This window comes from Electrona antarctica, assembly GCF_951216825.1.
Source record: "Electrona antarctica genome assembly, chromosome: 17".
NCBI lineage: Eukaryota > Metazoa > Chordata > Actinopteri > Myctophiformes > Myctophidae > Electrona > Electrona antarctica.
This window is the reverse complement of record NC_136798.1, coordinates 24,045,979-24,065,223: the sequence shown is the minus strand read 5'-3', so window position 1 is coordinate 24,065,223 and position 19,245 is coordinate 24,045,979. Positions and strand designations below refer to the sequence as shown.

Below are 19,245 nucleotides of genomic sequence, written 5' to 3'. Positions count from 1 at the left end.
TCCACTCTCAGATTTTAATGGGTAGCTGTTTTTGTGCATTCATCAGGTCAGAGTCACGTATCTTTCTCAACCAAAGGCACACAGTGACTAAAGATATACACGATCCACTTAATTAAGAAATGCGTAAAATGCCAAATGTTACCCTGCTAAGTGTGTGTGTGTGTGTGTGTGTGTGTGTGTGTGTGTGTGTGTGTGTGTGTGTGTGTGTGTGTGTGTGTGTGTGTGTGTGTGTGTGTGTGTGTGTGTGTGTGTGTGTGTAGAAATTCAGCTGTGAGTGTGAACACAACACCTGTGGGGAGAGCTGTGATCGCTGTTGCCCTGGTTACCACCAGCAGCCATGGATGGCCGGGACCTTCCTCACTAGACATATATGTGAAAGTAAGAACCACACGCACACTGCAACACAATGATATACGTTTAACCATACCCATGCCAGGTACGACCTGCAGTCACCTTTTGGCAGAAGGAATAATGCATTTTATGGCATAATATGGCCCTTTACACCACAGGGGTTGATACTAAGGTCTCAGGGGTCATGTTCTACTTGCCCTCAGCTCATGGCCACTTGCCCCCAAAATATATCGTACATTTTGCATTGCTGTTCATTTTACCTTTTATTTTTATTTTTGAGGGGCGCTAGCCCCTCCTATACACATGGTTTGTTTTTCCTTAGACAAACATTAAAAACGCCATTGACAATGGACAGAGTTTAATGTTTGTTTTGTCCATGTTTTTTTTGTCCTCGATGTTGTAAGATGATAAGAGCGCCCCTCACTTGTGTGATTTTTTACTTTCTACTTGCATGCTTGAAACGTTTCCTTTCCCAGTTGAAAACTGTTTTTGTTTAAGTCACAGGAATCGGCTACAGTAAACAATAAAGTTATGTAAATACTAGCATTTTATTTTAAATGCTTGGGAGAGAGTCAGCGAGAGAGATAGAAAGCAGGGGAAGACGCGGAGGCGGAGCACAATGACCACGTTCAAGACAGATATATCTTGTGTTGTGCTTATAGCGAACTAAGACGGTTTTATCCCCACTCAAAATGCACACTTGCCCGATCGGGCAACCCGGTAGCAACCTTCACCTGCCCGACCATTTTTTTTACTTGCCCCGGGCAATCGGGCAACCGTTAGTGTCAAGCCCTTTATTTTACACTCATGTCAGCTGGTACACTCACTGGTGCCTACTGATAGCCCACTCATAAGCTCTATTGTGTACTTGTATACAGTACTATTGTTCATTTTGACGATAAGTTTGTGTGTGATGTTATCTATCTTATCGTGCTGTAACTGTTTCTTAAAGGTAGTGTAAGTGATTTTCTTTAGTTAAAATAAGTGTTAAAAAGCTCTATATTGTGTTGTGTGTATATATATTGTATAACAGAAAGTGATTTAACCTTTTAACAAAAAACATTTTGTTTTAACCCAAAAATATCACTTACAGTTGCACAAAAGGACAGTTAACCCATTTTCGGCGGGAACCCCTTTTGGTGTTTTAAACATTATAAACAGTTATAATTTAGCTATTGAAAAATAGCAGATCTACAAGCTCATAGCGCGCCACCGAGTGGCGCGCTATGAGCTTGTAGGTCTGCTATTTTTGAAAAATCGTGAAAATATTTATTTCAGAAAACTGGAGGATTTATAAGGATTTTTAAAAATTTTGAGGTCAGGCCTAAATGGGTCAAATGATAAGGGACAATATCGGTGGCACCCAACTGTACACTACCTTTAATTGGTGCGGTGACTCGGGTGACTCAGTTTCCTCCACAGGATCAATAAAGTTCTCTCTGTCTAACACACAGTCACATTTGGAGTGAGAATTGAACTCTGAGTGAGTACAAACATAACCAAATGGTTCCGGGAGATTCCAGGAACGTTTGTTCACTCTCAGAGGTTTATTATTTATTTATTTGAAATGTCACTAGAGGATGAGCCCCTTAAGTTGCAGCAACTTGTTTTCAAGGGGTTCCTCAAATACAAATCACAAATGTATAATGTATAGCTTCTGTTACCAAAATGTCTTTTCACATGTGTGTGTGTGTGTGTGTGTGTGTGTGTGTGTGTGTGTGTGTGTGTGTGTGTGTGTGTGTGTGTGTGTGTGTGTGTGTGCGTGTGCGCGCGCGTGTGTGTGTCTTCTCAGAGTGTAACTGCCATGGGAAGGCAGATGAGTGCTACTTCAACCAAACGGTGGCGGACATGTCTCTCAGCCTGGACGCCCGGGGCGAAAACAAAGGGGGCGGGGTCTGCGTGAGTTGTCGTGACAACACGGCAGGCATCAACTGTGAGAGCTGTGTCTCCGGACACTACAGACCTGCTTGGGTATGTGTTTCCTTTATGTGTCTACACGTCTCTGTCTGCCTACCGGACACTACAGACCTGCTTGGGTATGTGTTTCCTTTATGTGTCTACATGTCTCTGTCTGCCTACCGGACATTCTTTCTTTCATGTTCTTTATGCGACACTGGCCCCTATTTTGCACGTCTTATTTAACGTCAGTTTGTTTCCCAGGCCAGTTAAAAAAATTACAGCAGATTCAAAAACACAGCAGGCTAGTAAGCCCCAGAGTTAGTGTCCTTGAGCAAGACTCTGAACCCCTAATTGCTCCCGGTGTGCAGGTTGGTGCCTTGCATGGTTTCCTACGCCGTCGGCGTATGAATCCATCCATCCATCTTCATCTTATCTGTAGTCCGGTCGCGGGGGCAACAGCTCCACCAGAGAGCTCCAGACTTCCCTCTACAGAGCAACATTAGTAACTTAATTCCTCCGGGGGGATCCTGAGGCGTTCCAAGGCCAGTGAGTTGATGTAATCCCTCCATCTGCTCCTTGGTCTGCCCCGGGGTCTCCTCCCAGTGGGACGTACCTCGAGGACTTCCCTAGGGAGACGCTCGAGAGGCATCCTAACCAGATGCCCGAACCACCTAATCTGGCTCCTTTCCAGGCGAAGAAGCAGCGACTCTCCTCCAAGTCTCTCTCGTGTGACTGAACTTATCATCCTATCTCTCAGGGCTCAAGACTAAGGGGGTCCCTACGTCCCGGGGACTATAAAATATCTATTTGGGACTAGAGGAGTTAATAATAATAATAATAATAATAATAATAATAATAATAACAATAACACGAGGGAGAAGAACAGGCAGAGACAGACCATTCACGCAGGCTCAGCGCTCCCTGCAGCACAAGGAGATGTACCCAATCCCTTTTCCACATAAAAAACTTTCATATGACAACAGCCAAAAATTAATATATGTAAGGAAACTGTCGCAAATTAATACTGGCTTTCAACAGCCTGTGGACGGTGGATGTTGTGGTGGATGCATCCTGCTGTTGGTAAGATAATTAAGATCCATAAAAAGTAGGGCCGGGACTTTAACGCGTTAATTGAGATTAATTAACTACAGAAAAATTAACGCGTTAAAAAAATTAACGCATTTAATCGCACCTTTTTTTTCCACCGCGGAACGTTTCTCACTGGGTGCGTTTCTAGTAGTACTGAATAGGCTGCGGCACGCGAGCAGCAGCAGCAGTTGTTTACTCTACACTACAGGCTACAGCTCCGTCAAAAAGCCCAAACCCAAATGAATCGAATGAAGAAGCCGCTTATATCGCTTTTGCTCCATGGATGGGACATTTAGATGTAAAAGCTATCGGATGTACGCGTGGATAGCGGCATGGCTGTGTGCAATGTCAGAGGGAAATGATCCATTTATGACCAACGTTAGCTTATATGCTAGGCTTGCTAGCTGCTTCAGTTTAACATGTCTCACAGACCACCGGAGACGCGCGGTGATTTCACCGCTGTCAAGCTGTCCTCGATGCGAAACATACTGAAGTAGCAAGCGTGGGTCAGCCCCAACCTCATGTGAAATGTTTCCCCCATAATAAAGTTGTTTTTATTTGTTCTCATGCCCCGCCATGTAAAGCACATTTGAGTATTCATATACACACTGCTGCTCTTGTTTATCTGTTGGGATAAAAAAGTTGTATTGCTTAAAGGGGAATACCACTCATTTTCAACATTTTTCTATGGAGTTGTGTGCACCCCCCCATTATGTGTTGCCTATAGAACTGGAGGTCTGAAAAAAACAGTAACATTATGAAGTACATTTTTGTGATGTCACTGAGATGTACTTCATAATGTTACTGATTTTTTTCAGACCTCCAGTTCTAGGCAACACAGAATGGGGGGGACTTTCTTATTATATCCACACAACAACTCTAAGGTATATTAATGACAGTAAAATGTTGAAAATGAGTGGAATCCCGTAGTCACTATTCACTGGGATACCAAAAAACATTTGAAAAAAAAGGTTTCTCACTGTTCGCGGGTTGAATAATGGTATGCGATTAAAATGCGATTAATCGAGATTAATTAACTACAAAGCCTCTGATTAATTAGATTAATTTTTTTAATCGAGTCCCAGCTCTAATAAAAAGATATCACACACCTAACACCCACAATGACAACTTCGACCCGCAAGTGAGAATCTCACAGTGGCAAGTTGATGCTGTGCATTGATCAGCCCTGACGCACAGACTGCACGTCAGTGGAAAAACTAAGATTAAACCAGACACCCAAATCACATCGATAAATCTGAGGAGTTTTCAGTGCCACACACGCAGACATGTACATCAAAAAACTATTACCTACTAATTACCTAAATATTCTGTAATGTGACTGTAACTTGGAAAACAGGGATTTTGTTTTTTATTCAGATTTTCATTACTTTGCGCATATTCAGAAATGCAACTGGTGAGTGGTGACCCCTTCAAAATGTTTTGTTACACTTCTGGGTCTGAACTAAAGATTCTAAGAAGGCATTTACTTCAAGGATTAATGCATTTATCAAGGATATTTTTGATAACTTGATACCTATTATGATTCCTTGCCACTTTCTAAAGCAATGCTGGAAGTCTTTAAATAACTGTTATGTGTTCTGCCCTCACATTAGTGTGAATGGTTAGAATGACATAAAAATCATAAAACTAAACTAAAAAACATCGGGACTGTATAGTATACATTGTGAACACAGTGAAAAAGGTTAGTCTGGAGCCCTGCTATCTCTAAGGGAGATGCCAGCCACCCGTCGATTAAAACTCATTTTGGCCGCTTGTATTCACAACCTTATTCATCTGCTACTTTTGCACATTTTTTTAAATGTTTTATCCTGAAAAGCAACAGCTTTGGACATGGTGAGGTTTCCAGCCGACGGTATGTGTGTGAGTGTATAATATGTTGTATGTTTCCTACCAGGTGGGTCCTGAGGATGATAGTCCCTGTCATCCCTGCTCCTGTGACCCACATGGATCCATCAGCCCTGCATGCGTTCCAGACCCCAGCCAGGCCTCAGCCGGTATGCTCCATACCTACCTATGATAACATGCAGTCTTCTGATTGACAGGACAAACATGTATTTACACTTGGATTTGTTCAATGGTGTATACTGTGTGAGAGGCTGTCTTTGAGTGGTAAGATGGGTGCATGCATTTTCAGAGCATTTTTATTCGAATATATCAATCGATTGTGTGAGTGTGAACAATGGAACTATACATACTTAAAAACAATTTTTTTTCAAGGTAATAAAAAGTAGTTAACATAGCATCACAATCATCTTAACCTCATTATCCATGTATACGTTTACATTTCTACATTATTTTGTTCTGATAAATCTGGCACAAAACATTTTCAGATGGGGTTCCGCTACTAATTACATAATTAACAACGGGCTCCTTGACTTGAAAAGGTTTGAGAAGCACTCAGCTAGGTCACATATAAGCAGGTGCTATTTCTCCCAGTGATGACTTTGCTTGCGTTTCACGAGTAAATTGCTTCTAAACTTCCAAACGACTGTGCATTAAATACTTTGGCAAGTTAGCCGTGGTATAAGCGGGGTAATGCACCGTGAGCAAGTCAATTATGAGAAACCGCACTTCAGCAGGGTATAAAGCACCCCCCCCTGTCGTGAGGTTATTTTCTCACAACTGTCACGCTCTCTGTGCATTATCCCTTATATATACTGTGCATACTGTGCATATAAAGACATTCGCATGCATGTGTGTGTGAGCAGACGCACACAGTTGCACACACGCGCCCGCGCTCATGCACGCTCATGCATGCATGCACGCATGCATTCATGCGTTATTACCTTTATACTGACCTTCCCCTAACAAAACCTTTCAAAAGTTCAACAATATATATTTTTGTTTTATTGACTTTTGTTTGATAATTACTATGTATTTGGATGAGATGTATTTAGTTTGGTGAAGAGCTTTCTTATGTATTTAAAATGAGGTGTATTTTCAGTGGCATTGTAAAGACTGCAGTGTCTTTGTAGAGATGCTCTCTCTCATTTCACGTCTGGGTGTGTTTGACTGACAGCTCAGCCAGCAGGGTCATGCCGGTGTAAGGAGGGTTTCGGGGGTCTGAAATGTGACAGGTGAGATACACACACACACGCAAGCACGCACGTATGTTCACTCACACACACACACGCACGCACGTACGTTTGCGCACACACGCACGCACGCACGCACGCACGCACGCACGCACGCACGCACGCACGCACGCACACACACACACACACACACACACACACACACACACACACACACACTTATGTTTGTACTACTTATATTTACAAGGACAACCCCCCCCCCCCCCCCACGCACACACACGTACACCTGCGCACTCAGAAAGACAGAGCGCAGGTCACACATCTAGACTGTGTGTGACCAAACATGGCCAAACAGACTGTGTGTATCTGCACAGACATGCAGATACATAGAGTAACACACACACACACACACACACACACACACACACACACACACACACACACACACACACACACACACACACAGTCACACAGTCACACACACATGGAGTGATGGAGACAAACATAGACACATAGTGACAGGTGAGCAGAACCTTTCAGCTGTTGTCTGCTCCAATTAGTGGTTGATAATTACCACAAAGTTTCCATTTAACATTTTGAACACATTTCGTTTCTAAGACACCAACCATGTGAAACCTTTTGTTTACCACCACATTCTAAGACAAATACAGTATGTTTAGTATTGTAAGTAAGTAAGTAAGTAAGGTGAGTTCATATTGAACAAAAGAAGACACAGGGCACTATTTTTAGTCAAACAGATGAACCGGCGTGAAGCACAGTGGTGTGGCGGGTGGGGCATGCTGACAGACTTTTTCTATTTCTCCCGGACTGGGAAAAGGTTGAGTACTGGCAGTTCAGTGGCAAGATGAATATTTTAGGCTGTGTGTATATATGTGTACTGTATGTATATATACATACACATATATATATATATATATATAGAGAGAGAGAGAGAGAGAGAGAGAGAGAGAGAGAGAGAGAGAGAGAGGCTGAATACTCTATTGTCAGTGAGTGTGTTGCAGGTTTATTCAATCATGGCCAATCAATTGATCTCCTTCCATTACTTTTAGCCACATGTTGAATGGGTCTGAATTGCACTCTACACCAAATCTCTTCGTCGGAAATAGCTGAGATTTTTTTTCTAGGCACATGTTTTCCTATTATGACATGCCGACAAAAGGCACACTAGAGTATATGTGTTTTGTAAGAGCAGTGCTCTGTGCTCAGCACAACAGCATACCCGTCATTTTCAGTGTGGTGGAGGAAAAGCCTCGGAAACATAATTTGTCCCAAGAGCAAGCGGGAGGTGCAGAGTCATCAACAACACATCCACAGCACCTCAAACACAACCGCCAAGATCACATGATGATCCTGGGACTGGGAGGACATAACAAATACAATGAATACTGTTCATCTGGAACTGGTCCTGTGAGCCAGTGAGATGCGCTTCTTAGTGTACATTTCCAGTTCATAAGCCCAGTACATAATCGCCAACAGTGTACAAAATGGAACCAAATGTGGGGGGCATCCATCGCTGAGCGGGTAGTGAGACTGTCGGAGAATCGGAAGGTCACCGGTTCGCCCTCTGATCCATGTGTCTATAAGAGTCCCTGAGCAAGATAAGACACGTTTAACCCCTGTCTGTATTAATAGCACCCACTGCTCCTAAAGGTTAGGAGGGGTAAATACAAGGGACATATTTAATGTGTGTGCAAATGCATAGTGACAAAATATATCCCAAAGGACAAAATTATTATTATTAGTTAATTATTATCCTTGACACCCAAATTGCAGTTCTCTGCTCATTGGCAAACAGCACACCCCGTAGTGCAAAATAACCCATGCATACGTGGAAAGGCATGGCCGCCTGCTGCACGCCTCACTCCTCGCTAAATAACGGTGTGTCATCCCTGTCCAGTCCTGAGCTATCCATAGAACAGTAAGTTACTATAGTCTCTGTGTGCAGTTTGTGACCCAAGCTGCACAAATCAGTGCAGCGTTCAGTGATAAACACATGTACATGTATGTACATACTTTCTCCTACTTAGCTGTGAAACAAACAAAGACAGTGTCTGACTTCCAATAGCTTTATTAGAAGTCACGTGCACGCGCACAGGGTTATTAGTCTTATTTATACTCAGAATGGCATACAATTCCATGTTTATAGCCTATTAAAAGGTTAATCCAAGCCGCTGCTCTGAGGGCGATGGTCCGTCCCTTCCCTATCCTTACACTACAGAAACAACGCTACATCACTTCCGACGTGGGCATCTTCTATGCTTATTTCGCGGATTTTGCTGGCACTGGCGCCACCCTCTGGCCTGGAGGGCTGGGCGGTATTGTGGTTATAGCCATCGGTGTAAGTGCATCGGCCAGTATGTGTACTGTATTCGTTTTCATAGAGTGACTCTAAACTCTGAGCAATGAGTCCTATCAGACTACTCGGCACTTATTTTAACAAAACGATATCACCTACCTTACCTTTAATTAACATGGAACCTGCAGTAATAGATGTAGTGTTGAATCAAATAGTTTGTCTTTCAGTTCCATATGATTGCATGAATGATCTTATGATTGTTCTCTTGTATAATTGTCCGTTGCTGTGTTCATCCTCATTTTGTTCGTAGGTGTGCGTTTGGTTACAAGGGCTACCCCGACTGCCAGCGTTGCATGTGTAGCATCGACGGAAGCACCAACTCTGACCCGTGTATATCACCATGCAACTGTAAGGTAGGCACGCACACACGCACGCACGGACGCACGCACGCACGCACGCACGCACGCACGCACGCACGCACGCACGCACGCACGCACGCACGCACGCACGCACGCACGCACGCACGCACGCACGCACGCACGCACGCACTCACGCACGCACGCACACACACACACACACTGACAAGAGGACTCCTGCTAAAGTGGTGACTACGAAAGTCTCTAGTGATATCGAGGGGGGAAATACACATTCACAGCTGACTTCTCAATGCTTAGAAAGGCTCTGAATCAATCATTCTTTTATGATGATTTCAGGTCCTGGGACAATGACATATTGTTTGTGTGGAATGCAATTCAGCACTGTGTGCTTGTACTTGTACTTAAGTTTGACTATGGCTGATAAACTGTGTACTCTCGTCCTCTTCCTCTCTCTCTCCCCCCCTTTCTTGGCGTGTTGCAGGAGAACGTGGAAGGGGACAACTGCGACAGTTGTAAGTTGGGATTCTACAATCTCCAGCGCGACAATCCTCGAGGCTGTGAAAAGTGCTCCTGCATGGGCGTGGCCAGTCAGTGTTCCGCATCGACGTGGGCCTATCAGAATGTAGGAAACTGCACACTTTGACCTACCATTCTTCCAGTTCTGGATCCTATATAAACGACAGCAGTTGTCCACCTGTGGGCCCGGGCCTTTGAACTTGCAACTTGCAAGCGGGTTCCAAAACATTGGCAAAACGCTAATATTTAATGATAACCTTGAAAAGTTTTCATTGTGATACTGCTAAATGGGAACTCATAGTATACTGTGTTAGTTCCATTTAAGCCAGAACACAATACATTGATTGATCATATCAAGCTCTCAAAATGCATGTGGCCCGCACCCACTTGGTGGTCAGATGGGTGAGCTGTGAACGTTTTCAAGTGGGCCCTGATTCAGAGAAGATTGAACCCTTACAGACCTGTAAGGGTTCATTTCATTTGGAACCTCCTCAAGGAACCTACACATTTGTCTTCCCTGTGTATTTTTGGTTTCTTCCTGAAAGCTGAAAGCTTTTTAGTTAAACGGCCCAATTAAAATACACCGATTTAATGACACACAAAAATGAGCCCCTCCCCTTATCCTTCTACCCTCATTGAAAAGGCTGCCAAAACAGTATAACCGTTTATCCGTTCCTCTTCTCCTACCAAACCACTCCGTTAGCACACATCTCTCCATGCACAGATACTACAGGCCATAGGAAACCATCTGCACTACATTACCTCCATGCAACTGTGATATTTACTGTACAAATATTGCTTTTGTATGACATACTCTTATTGCGCAACATTTTGCTGCGATGCAAATTACATCACAATGTTCACCGACCCTTCCCCTTTTCACTGCACACACAAGCCTGTGTGGGCTCTATTTTCATCCATGCTAAACGCTTTATCCATAAACGTATTTGCCTTTTTTTACTATTTTGAAAATCATTTTTGAATAGTTTTGACTAGCCGATCTACATCGACATGTTGTGAGCTTGTAGATTGGATAGTTTTAACTATTCAAAAATGTTTTTCAAAATAGTAAAAAAGGCAAAGAAGTTTAGGGATAAGGGGTTTACCACTGATGGAAATAGGGCCCTTAGTCTTACCTTTCATACAGTATGCTGTACTGTCAGCCAGGGGAAAGCAACTGTTACACATTAACTCCTGTACAATTTGCAAGCACACAACGCACACACGCACGCACACACGCACGCACGCACGCACGCACGCACGCACGCACGCATGCACGCATGCACGTACGCACGCACACACGCACACATGCACACATGCACACATGCACACATGCACGCACACACTATCAGTGTGAAAGGGTAAGCCAAGGTCAGGTTAATTGCAACAGCAGATGTGTGCCTGCCAGTCTTTCGCCACACACACACACACACACACACACACACACACACACACACACACACACACACACACACACACACACACACACACACACACACACACACACACACGGCATGCACACACTATCAGTGTCTAAATCAGAGCTGTCAGCCTGTCAAAGCCTCCACTCCCCAAACCCACCTCTCCCGTCAATCAGAAGGTGTTTTCCTCTCCGCCTCTCTTCTGCTCTCCTCTCTTTCTTTACGCATCTCCTCTCCTGTCCTCTCCTCCTCCTCCTCCTCCTCCTCCTCTCTGATCGCCCGTTCCTTGTCTGTCCACCTCCTGTCAACCCCCTACACTCCTCCTTTGTCATTAGCCGCCCTCTCTGTGACCTCTCACCCCTCGTCCCCCCACTTTTCTGATATCCTCCAGCACTCTTGTCCTCTACTATGAAGACTGTTTTACAGTCCATACAAGGCAATACCCCCCAGTTTGATATGCATTAGGCCACAAGACCCCCATTTGATACAATGTTCTCTGGGGCCACAATCTATACTATAAAATCCTAAGAGTGTACAAATGGAACTAAATGCTTCCAATTTGAACACTCAGACCTCTGACTACATGCCTGTGACTCCTCAACGACCCCCCCCCCCCCACACACACACACACACAGTTGATTTCCAACCTAAAGTGAATTGAAACATCAACATAGTCTCTGAGCCATCATCTTAACATATTCTCCTTTTCTGATTGGTGGTCTTCTAGGAGACCACTCTGGCCGGCTGGCACCTGATTGGTGAGACAACGGGATCGAGGGTGTGGTCTATCCACAGGCACACGCCTCCGTATCTTAGTGTCCGCCACTCAGACGTGGAGAGGGACCTTGGCTCCACCTACTACTGGAGCGCACCGGAAGTATACCTGGGAAATAAGGTGAGACATACGCAACAAAGTTGCAACAAAGTTGCCTGTGTGCGCGCGTGTGTGCTAGGGCATTAAGCAACTAGTCGACTAGTTTACTAGTCGACTAGTAAATCCACTAGTCGACCTTGCTGGTACAAGTCGACTAGTTGATAAAAAAATAAAAAAAAGTTAATATTCTTTTTTTTTCCCCCCGATTTTGTAGGCCTCAATATCAGGTAGATTATAGTTATAGTCACCAATGTACACAGTTTTTAAATGTACAAATATTTATTTCCCCCCCCAAAAAAAAAGAAAGAAAAAAAACGTTTTTTTTTCCCCGTTTTTTTTAAACATAAAAGGTGGTTAAACAACTAGTCGACTAGTCGACTAGTAAACTAGGCAACTAGTCAACTAGTAAAAATGACTAGAAGTGAATGCCCTACTGTGTGCGTGTGTGACACACTGACACACACAAATAAAACTTGAACCTTTCTAGTTAAAGCTTGTCAATAGGATGTTCGTCTGATGTGCTACCGTAATGCCAAAATACAAATATATATTTTTTTCTAGCTCGACTGGAAAAAATGCTGGCGTGAATTAGATCCTAATTTTTCAATAAATGCTAGCGTTGAAACGGTTAAGGAGTTGCTGCAACTCAAGGGAAATTTCAAAATAAAATAAATAAAACAATATTTTATTTATTTTATTTTGAAAAAAAAAGCAAACAGTAATGGGTTTGGTGATGTTCTATATTATAGAACATTACCAAACCCATTACTGTTTGCTTTTTTTTAAATGTCAACTTCCTAGCCTTCAACAGCCTGTGTGCTTTCTGGTGCTGGTGAGTACGGTGGATCCTATTGGTTCACCGATTTGACCGATCAATTTCTAGTCAATGGAGAAATTATTTTAGATTTTTTTCCCCACCTTTGGAGTCGCATCATGGCAAGGTAACTACACAACCCAAACCTTTACCAAAGTGGTCTTGTTAAAGCCAATTTCAATAGTCTATAGGCTATATATAACCCATAATGGTTCATTTGGTTACATTTCTACACAATCTGAGTTACAAATAGATGAATTAGGTATTAAGTTATAGTTAAATGTAGCTAATGGAATTGCCATTCTGTCCTACTGCCCTGTTGTTGGTACAATTGCAAATCAGTTCTTCCCATCTTAAATATATTTTACAAGAATATTTGCAACATCAAACATCAAATCCTGAGAGTGTAAAAGAGAACATTCATATTCCTCTAGTTTTTTTTAATGGTGCTTCTGCCCTGTTTTGGCTCCCCTCGGTGCAATTCAATTTTTTTTATCACGGCAGCTGACAAATAGCTGCGACCCACGTAGGGTTAAGCCGAGTGGTGCTGGGGCGACAGCAGAGGCCCGTGACTGTGATGTTTGTCTGGAGTGTGGCTGCTTGAAGGGATATGCCACTGAATTTCATTACTTTGTACCCTCCAGACCTGGCACGTCATCTCACTCCTCTGTCTCAGCCTCCACAACCCCCCTCCACCAGTGTTGCCAGAGTTTGTGAGAGAAACAAGTAGAAATGTCTTCTAGGAAAACACGTAACTCGAGAACTGTTCACCCCACCGACACACGCGTTACACACCCCCACAGGGAGTGCAGTGCCCGGTGTCAAGTCTGTCGGATATCCGGTTGTCCGGAACGAGCACAAAAGCCGCTGCCCGGGTTCTCTCCATATATGGAGATATAGGGGTGATCAGCACCCCTACAGTATATCTCTCCATATATGGAGCTGGCCTGTTCTGACATCTTTCTGACATCTGCATAGACTCCATATTTGTGCATGCCTGACAAAGAACTCCATATATGGGCATAAAAGGGACACAGACATAATAACTGGGTGAGGCATTAATTTCCAACTTCCAAGGTGGCCACTCTAGAGGCTCTGGACAGGGCCCCTGCCCTGGCTCTGGACAGGGCCCCTGCCCAGGCTCTGGACAGGGCCCCTGCCCAGGCTCTGGACAGGGCCCCTGCCCAGGCTCTGGACTGGGCCCAAATTAGCCAATTGATCACACCTGATCACCTCTAGATCTCCATATATGGAGCTGACCTGTTCTGACATCACACTGATGTTCTGATCTGAATAGACTCCACATTTGGACATGCCTGATAAAGAAGTTAGAACTCCATATATGGGCATAAAAGGGACACAGACATAATAACTGGGTGGGGCAGACATACACCTACTATACCTTAGAAACAAACAAAAACACACAGCCCACAATTATACCAATATTTACAAGTGACTTTAAATGAAGAAAAACCCAAAGTCGCTTATAATAAGCAAAGACTTGGCAACGCTGCCCCCACCCCGCACCCCATCTATCTCTCTCTAGGAGTTCTGCCCCCCACCCCCACCCATTCCTAAATCATGTTTCCAAAGCCTTGTCTCTCTCCCTCCATGTGTCTCTCAGGGTAAACAGTGTTTCGCCCGTTGAACTCGATAATCAACTGTTTTGCACTCACACAGGCACACATGCATACACGCACGCACGCACGCACACACACACACACGCGCACGCACGCACGCACGCGCGAGCACATGCACATGCATGCAACGCGGCAACACGTACACACAGTTGTGGGCCTATATAAGTCAGATAATGATGGGTTTTGGAGGCATTAGGGACAGCAGAGCAGAGCTGAAACGCCTCAAGACTCTGGAAACAAACAAATTACTGTGTGTGTGTGTGTGTGTGTGTGTGTGTGTGTGTGTGTGTGTGTGTGTGTGTGTGTGTGTGTGTGTGTGTGTGTGTGTGTGTGTGTGTGTGTGTGTGTGTGTGTGTGTGTGTGTGTGTGTGTGTGTGTGTGTGTGTGTGTGAGAGAGAGAGAGAGAGAGAGAGAGAGAGAGAGAGGGAGAGGGAGAGAATGATTACTAGCAGCAATGTGCAAGTGTAAAGAGATTCTTTGCTTCAATGTCTGATCGAGTTACTGTGATAGATTCCCTGTGACTTCGGTCTCATCTCACACACACACACACACACACACACACACACACACACACACACACACACACACACACACACTCTGTGTCTCTCTTACTGTGTAGACACAGTTATAGTCATGTTAGTGCGTGTTCATTGGAAGTGACAGAGTGTGTGCGTGTTTAGGGACAAGCGGTGAGTGTCATTATGTGCATGTGCAATGTACGTGTGTGTGTGTGTGTGTGTGTGTGTGTGTGTGTGTGTGTGTGTGTGTGTGTGTGTGTGTGTGTGTGTGTGTGTTGGTTCATCTCTTGCATCTCAATTGGTAAATCAACACCATGGAGGATGCTCATTGGCCCGTTAGCGCACAGTGTGGATGCTCATTGGTCCAGAAGCGTGGTCCCACTGATGCTCATTGGATAACTCATGCATGTTCTGTGGGACTGCTGTGACTGCTCATTAACCTAGCGCTGCTTTCAGGTGGAAACCTTGTATGTAAATAAAATATATAATTTTTTATTATTCATTATTTTACATCTTGAGATCTACAAGCTCACGTGTCACATTGCTAGATATACAGTAGGCTATGTTTGCAACCTTTGTGTGACAGTACTTTTGTATGACTAAAGTAGGGCATTATTACGAACAAAAACAAAAAAGTTGAAATACGGAAATACAAGTTTTCTACCCGACAGCAATGATAGGATCAGCGAGCAAATGTTTGGTTAAAGCTTGCTTTAATGGACAGTGACAGGAATGATGGAAAAATCAGTTTGACAGACAGATTTAAATTGGAACTTCTTATACTATGTGAGTACACAAGAGTAACATTCTTTGGTTTTTAACATTTTAGCAGCAATTCAAAATCATTTAGAATAGCAGCAATGATAACGAACTGCGAAAAGCCAGTATTGAAGTCCACAAAAAGAACGATGAGGCTTGCAAACTGACAAATAAAATACCCTTTTTATTTACTAGGTGCAAAAAAGTTTACACAGGTGCAAAAGTGAAGGGAATGACTTTTTCACGTGTCACTGTTTTTTGCACCTTGGAAACATAAATAATAATTAGTAGATGTCCAAGTTAACTCATTTAATCACAATTAACTCACCTTTATGTTAACACCCTGGTCCCTGAGCGTCTCCGCCCTATCAAATAGTTATGCTCAGGACGGAGATGAATCAAAAGACGGAACATGAATCATTTCATAACCGAGCACACCGCTCCACAGGCTGGGAGCGCCTTAACCGAGCACACCGCTCCACAGGCTGGGAGCGCCTTAACCGAGCACACCGCTCCACAGGCTGGGAGCGCCACATTCCATCATCCAAAGTGTTCCCCCTCCATTTTAGTGGACGAAAATAACTCTTGATCTAAATTAATGCTTCCAATTCTAACCAAAGATTATGTTTTTGACGGCCCATCACGATCCCGTCGCTTGTCGCGGGATCGCGATGGGCATACAGGGTATCTACACATTATATGTGTATACAGGGTATCTGCACATTTTAAAAGTTTAAGGACTTTTTTTTAATAAATACCTCTAAAATGAAACTTTCATTGTGTCAAAAGTAATCAACAAACTATACTTTCAAAATGTTCAATCATTGGCTAAAATATCCTCTGCTCAATGTAGTTTTTTTTTAAATTTTTTATTATAGTTTCTTTGGGGTTTTTAATTGATTTCCAATAATAAATAAATATACTTTTGTATCTATGACATATGCCCATTCGACTGCCATTCACTTCCTCATTAGCCTGAAAGTACCCAAGCATTTCTTGGCTTAGAGGGACTAAACTAGCGCTGGAAACGGATGCCAGCTCCCTGTTGGTTCACCAACCTATGTACCCGCACAGACCCTCTTATAGATGCTCACCGCTTTTAAGAGCCACGCTGTAAATGTAGGAAATGTAATATTTGTTCACTCTCAGTGTGAAATCAACACTGATTTGACTGTGACTGAGCAAGTGCTTGACATTTTGTCGTGAGGCTTACGCTAATAAGCTGGTGATAAACACGAGTGCCGGAAACCTGTGAAGATGGAGCAAACAGCATCACAGCCATCTTGTCCAATCACATTACTGAGAGTGGTCACCTATAGTTGGATCCGTTCTTTTACGAGCCAAATCAATGACTATTCCGCTCCCGCACGGACGGCTGACTTCTCTATGTCATCACGGGCAGCTGGCATGTGGTCGCCATGCATGTGGTACAGTATGAACCATGCATGAGGTACAGTATGAACCATGCATGAGGTACAGTATGAACCATGCATGAGGTACAGTATGAACCATGCATGCGGTACAGTATGAACCATGCATGAGGTACAGTATGAACCATGCATGAGGTACAGTATGAACCATGCATGAGGTACAGTATGAACCATGCATGAGGTACAGTATGAACCATGCATGAGGTACAATATGAACCATGCATGCGGTACAGTATGAACCATGCATGAGGTACAATATGAACATGCATGAGGTACAGTATGAACCATGCATGAGGTACAGTATGAACCATGCATGTGGTACAGTATGAACCATGCATGAGGTACAGTATGAACCATGCATGAGGTACAGTATGAACCATGCATGAGGTACAGTATGAACCATGCATGAGGTACAGTATGAACCATGCATGCGGTACAGTATGAACCATGCATGAGGTACAGTATGAACCATGCATGAGGTACAGTGTGAACCATGCATGAGGTACAGTATGAACCATGCATGCGGTACAGTATGAACCATGCATGAGGTACAGTATGAACCATGCATGCGGTACAGTATGAACCCATATCTGTGAAAAGGCCACGGTAGAGCCCCTTAAAGCCACCAAATGGGTTTCGTATACAAATCCAGCTCCAATGCTCTTCTTGCGGTGGTTGAGAAATGAGGCAAACACGCTGTGATCAATGGAAATGCACTGGTGCAGCAGTTAAACAGTGTGGACGTAAGCACCTTGGGTATTCTCACATATAGCGGCTGCGCTGCCTAATAGCCTATCAGCATGATAGATCTCAACAAGTAAACTACATGCATAAAGAGGAGGGGGCAGAGAGGGGGGCTTCATCTTTTAAGAGAGCAGGACCATGTTGCTACCTAAGTCATTGAAAACCAATTCCTTTGCACGCACGCACACATGTGCACACGAGCGCACGCGCAGTCTGCACACACACACACACACACACACAATATTGTTCTTTGTGAGAAGTCACAGCTCAGCAGCTTGATAATGGCTGAAACGAGAGAGGGGGGAGAGAGAAATGAGTTCATACACACAGTTTGGAAAAGCCATTTCAAGATCTTTCATTCGTCACAATAACCAGCACTCAACGTTTTGATGAGAATGCTTCTAAAGCCTGTGCATGGGGAACTGTAGCTCTACCTCTGTCTTTCTGCTTCTAAAGCCTGTGCATGGGGAACTGTAGCTCTACCTCTGTCTTTCTAACTGACCAAAGATTAATTTGTTTTTATTTAGCTTTACAAAAAGATCTTATGGCATCACGCTGTTTATCAATCAAAGCTGTTGCTGAAATAGGCAGGTTACTTCGAAAAATTCCTTCTCTAGTATTATATATGCATGGTTACATTACAGGAAAGGAGTAGGTATAGTACAACAATGCCAAGTTTGATTCCTACCCCTAATACTGGCAATATCTTCAGGAAAATCAATGTACTTTGCAGAACACACTCGTACATAGCATCCCTCAAACACCTACCTCAATATTTAAACACACACCACGCACATTGGCACATGACACTTTGACATAATAAGACTGCACACACAAACATTCTACATACAGTACATCTTGCGTTTTTCGTCACTCAAAATGCCCATACATGGGGAAAGCCCCCATATATCGTGACATCACTATGACATTATCAGGGATGATAGTAAATCAGGGATCATATCATAGTAAATGTGACCTGCTGTCGCAATTAAGCCCATATATGGAGATCCCTGATGTCATCAATATTAGTATATGGATATATGTCAGAACCTTCCCCATCCATCCTTCCTCTTCGATGTCTCCCTTTTGACTGATACCTGTCCATTTAAACTCTAGACGCCACGGGCCTGCCCCAAAGTTATTAGTGCAGCCGTGCCCGGCAGCCGGCGAAAACAGGCCCGAACAGAGTTCTCAACAGGCCCGAAAATTAAGGCCCGGCCCTACCTGGGCCCTCATCAAACCCTGTACACTCAAGACACTGCCACCGCAGTGGCTTGAGTTAGATCTCCATATATGGAGCTGACCTGTTCTGACATTCCATATGTTGATCTGACCTCATCACACCCTGTACACTCAAGACACGCTCCATATAATATATGGAGCGTGTCTTGAGTGTACAGGGTTTGATGAGGTCAGATGAGGCCATATATGGCCAGTGCA

At 43.7% G+C, this 19,245-nt stretch overlaps 1 protein-coding gene across 10 annotated transcripts in view; it reads left to right on the top strand.

The window, feature by feature from the left end:
- The window catches only part of lama2 (laminin, alpha 2), a gene marked incomplete at its 3' end in the record, with an annotated part of 276,178 nt that overhangs the window by 98,085 nt on the left and 158,848 nt on the right, over nt 1-19,245 (top strand). For all 10 annotated transcript variants that reach the window (XM_079525878.1, XM_079525885.1, XM_079525883.1 and 7 more), the window contains exons 8-14: nt 261-378; nt 2,144-2,322; nt 5,255-5,354; nt 6,380-6,437; nt 9,023-9,125; nt 9,571-9,711; nt 11,754-11,921. In XM_079525878.1, the coding sequence (XP_079382004.1) occupies nt 261-378; nt 2,144-2,322; nt 5,255-5,354; nt 6,380-6,437; nt 9,023-9,125; nt 9,571-9,711; nt 11,754-11,921 (867 nt within the window). The remainder of the gene's footprint in view (nt 1-260; nt 379-2,143; nt 2,323-5,254; nt 5,355-6,379; nt 6,438-9,022; nt 9,126-9,570; nt 9,712-11,753; nt 11,922-19,245) is intronic.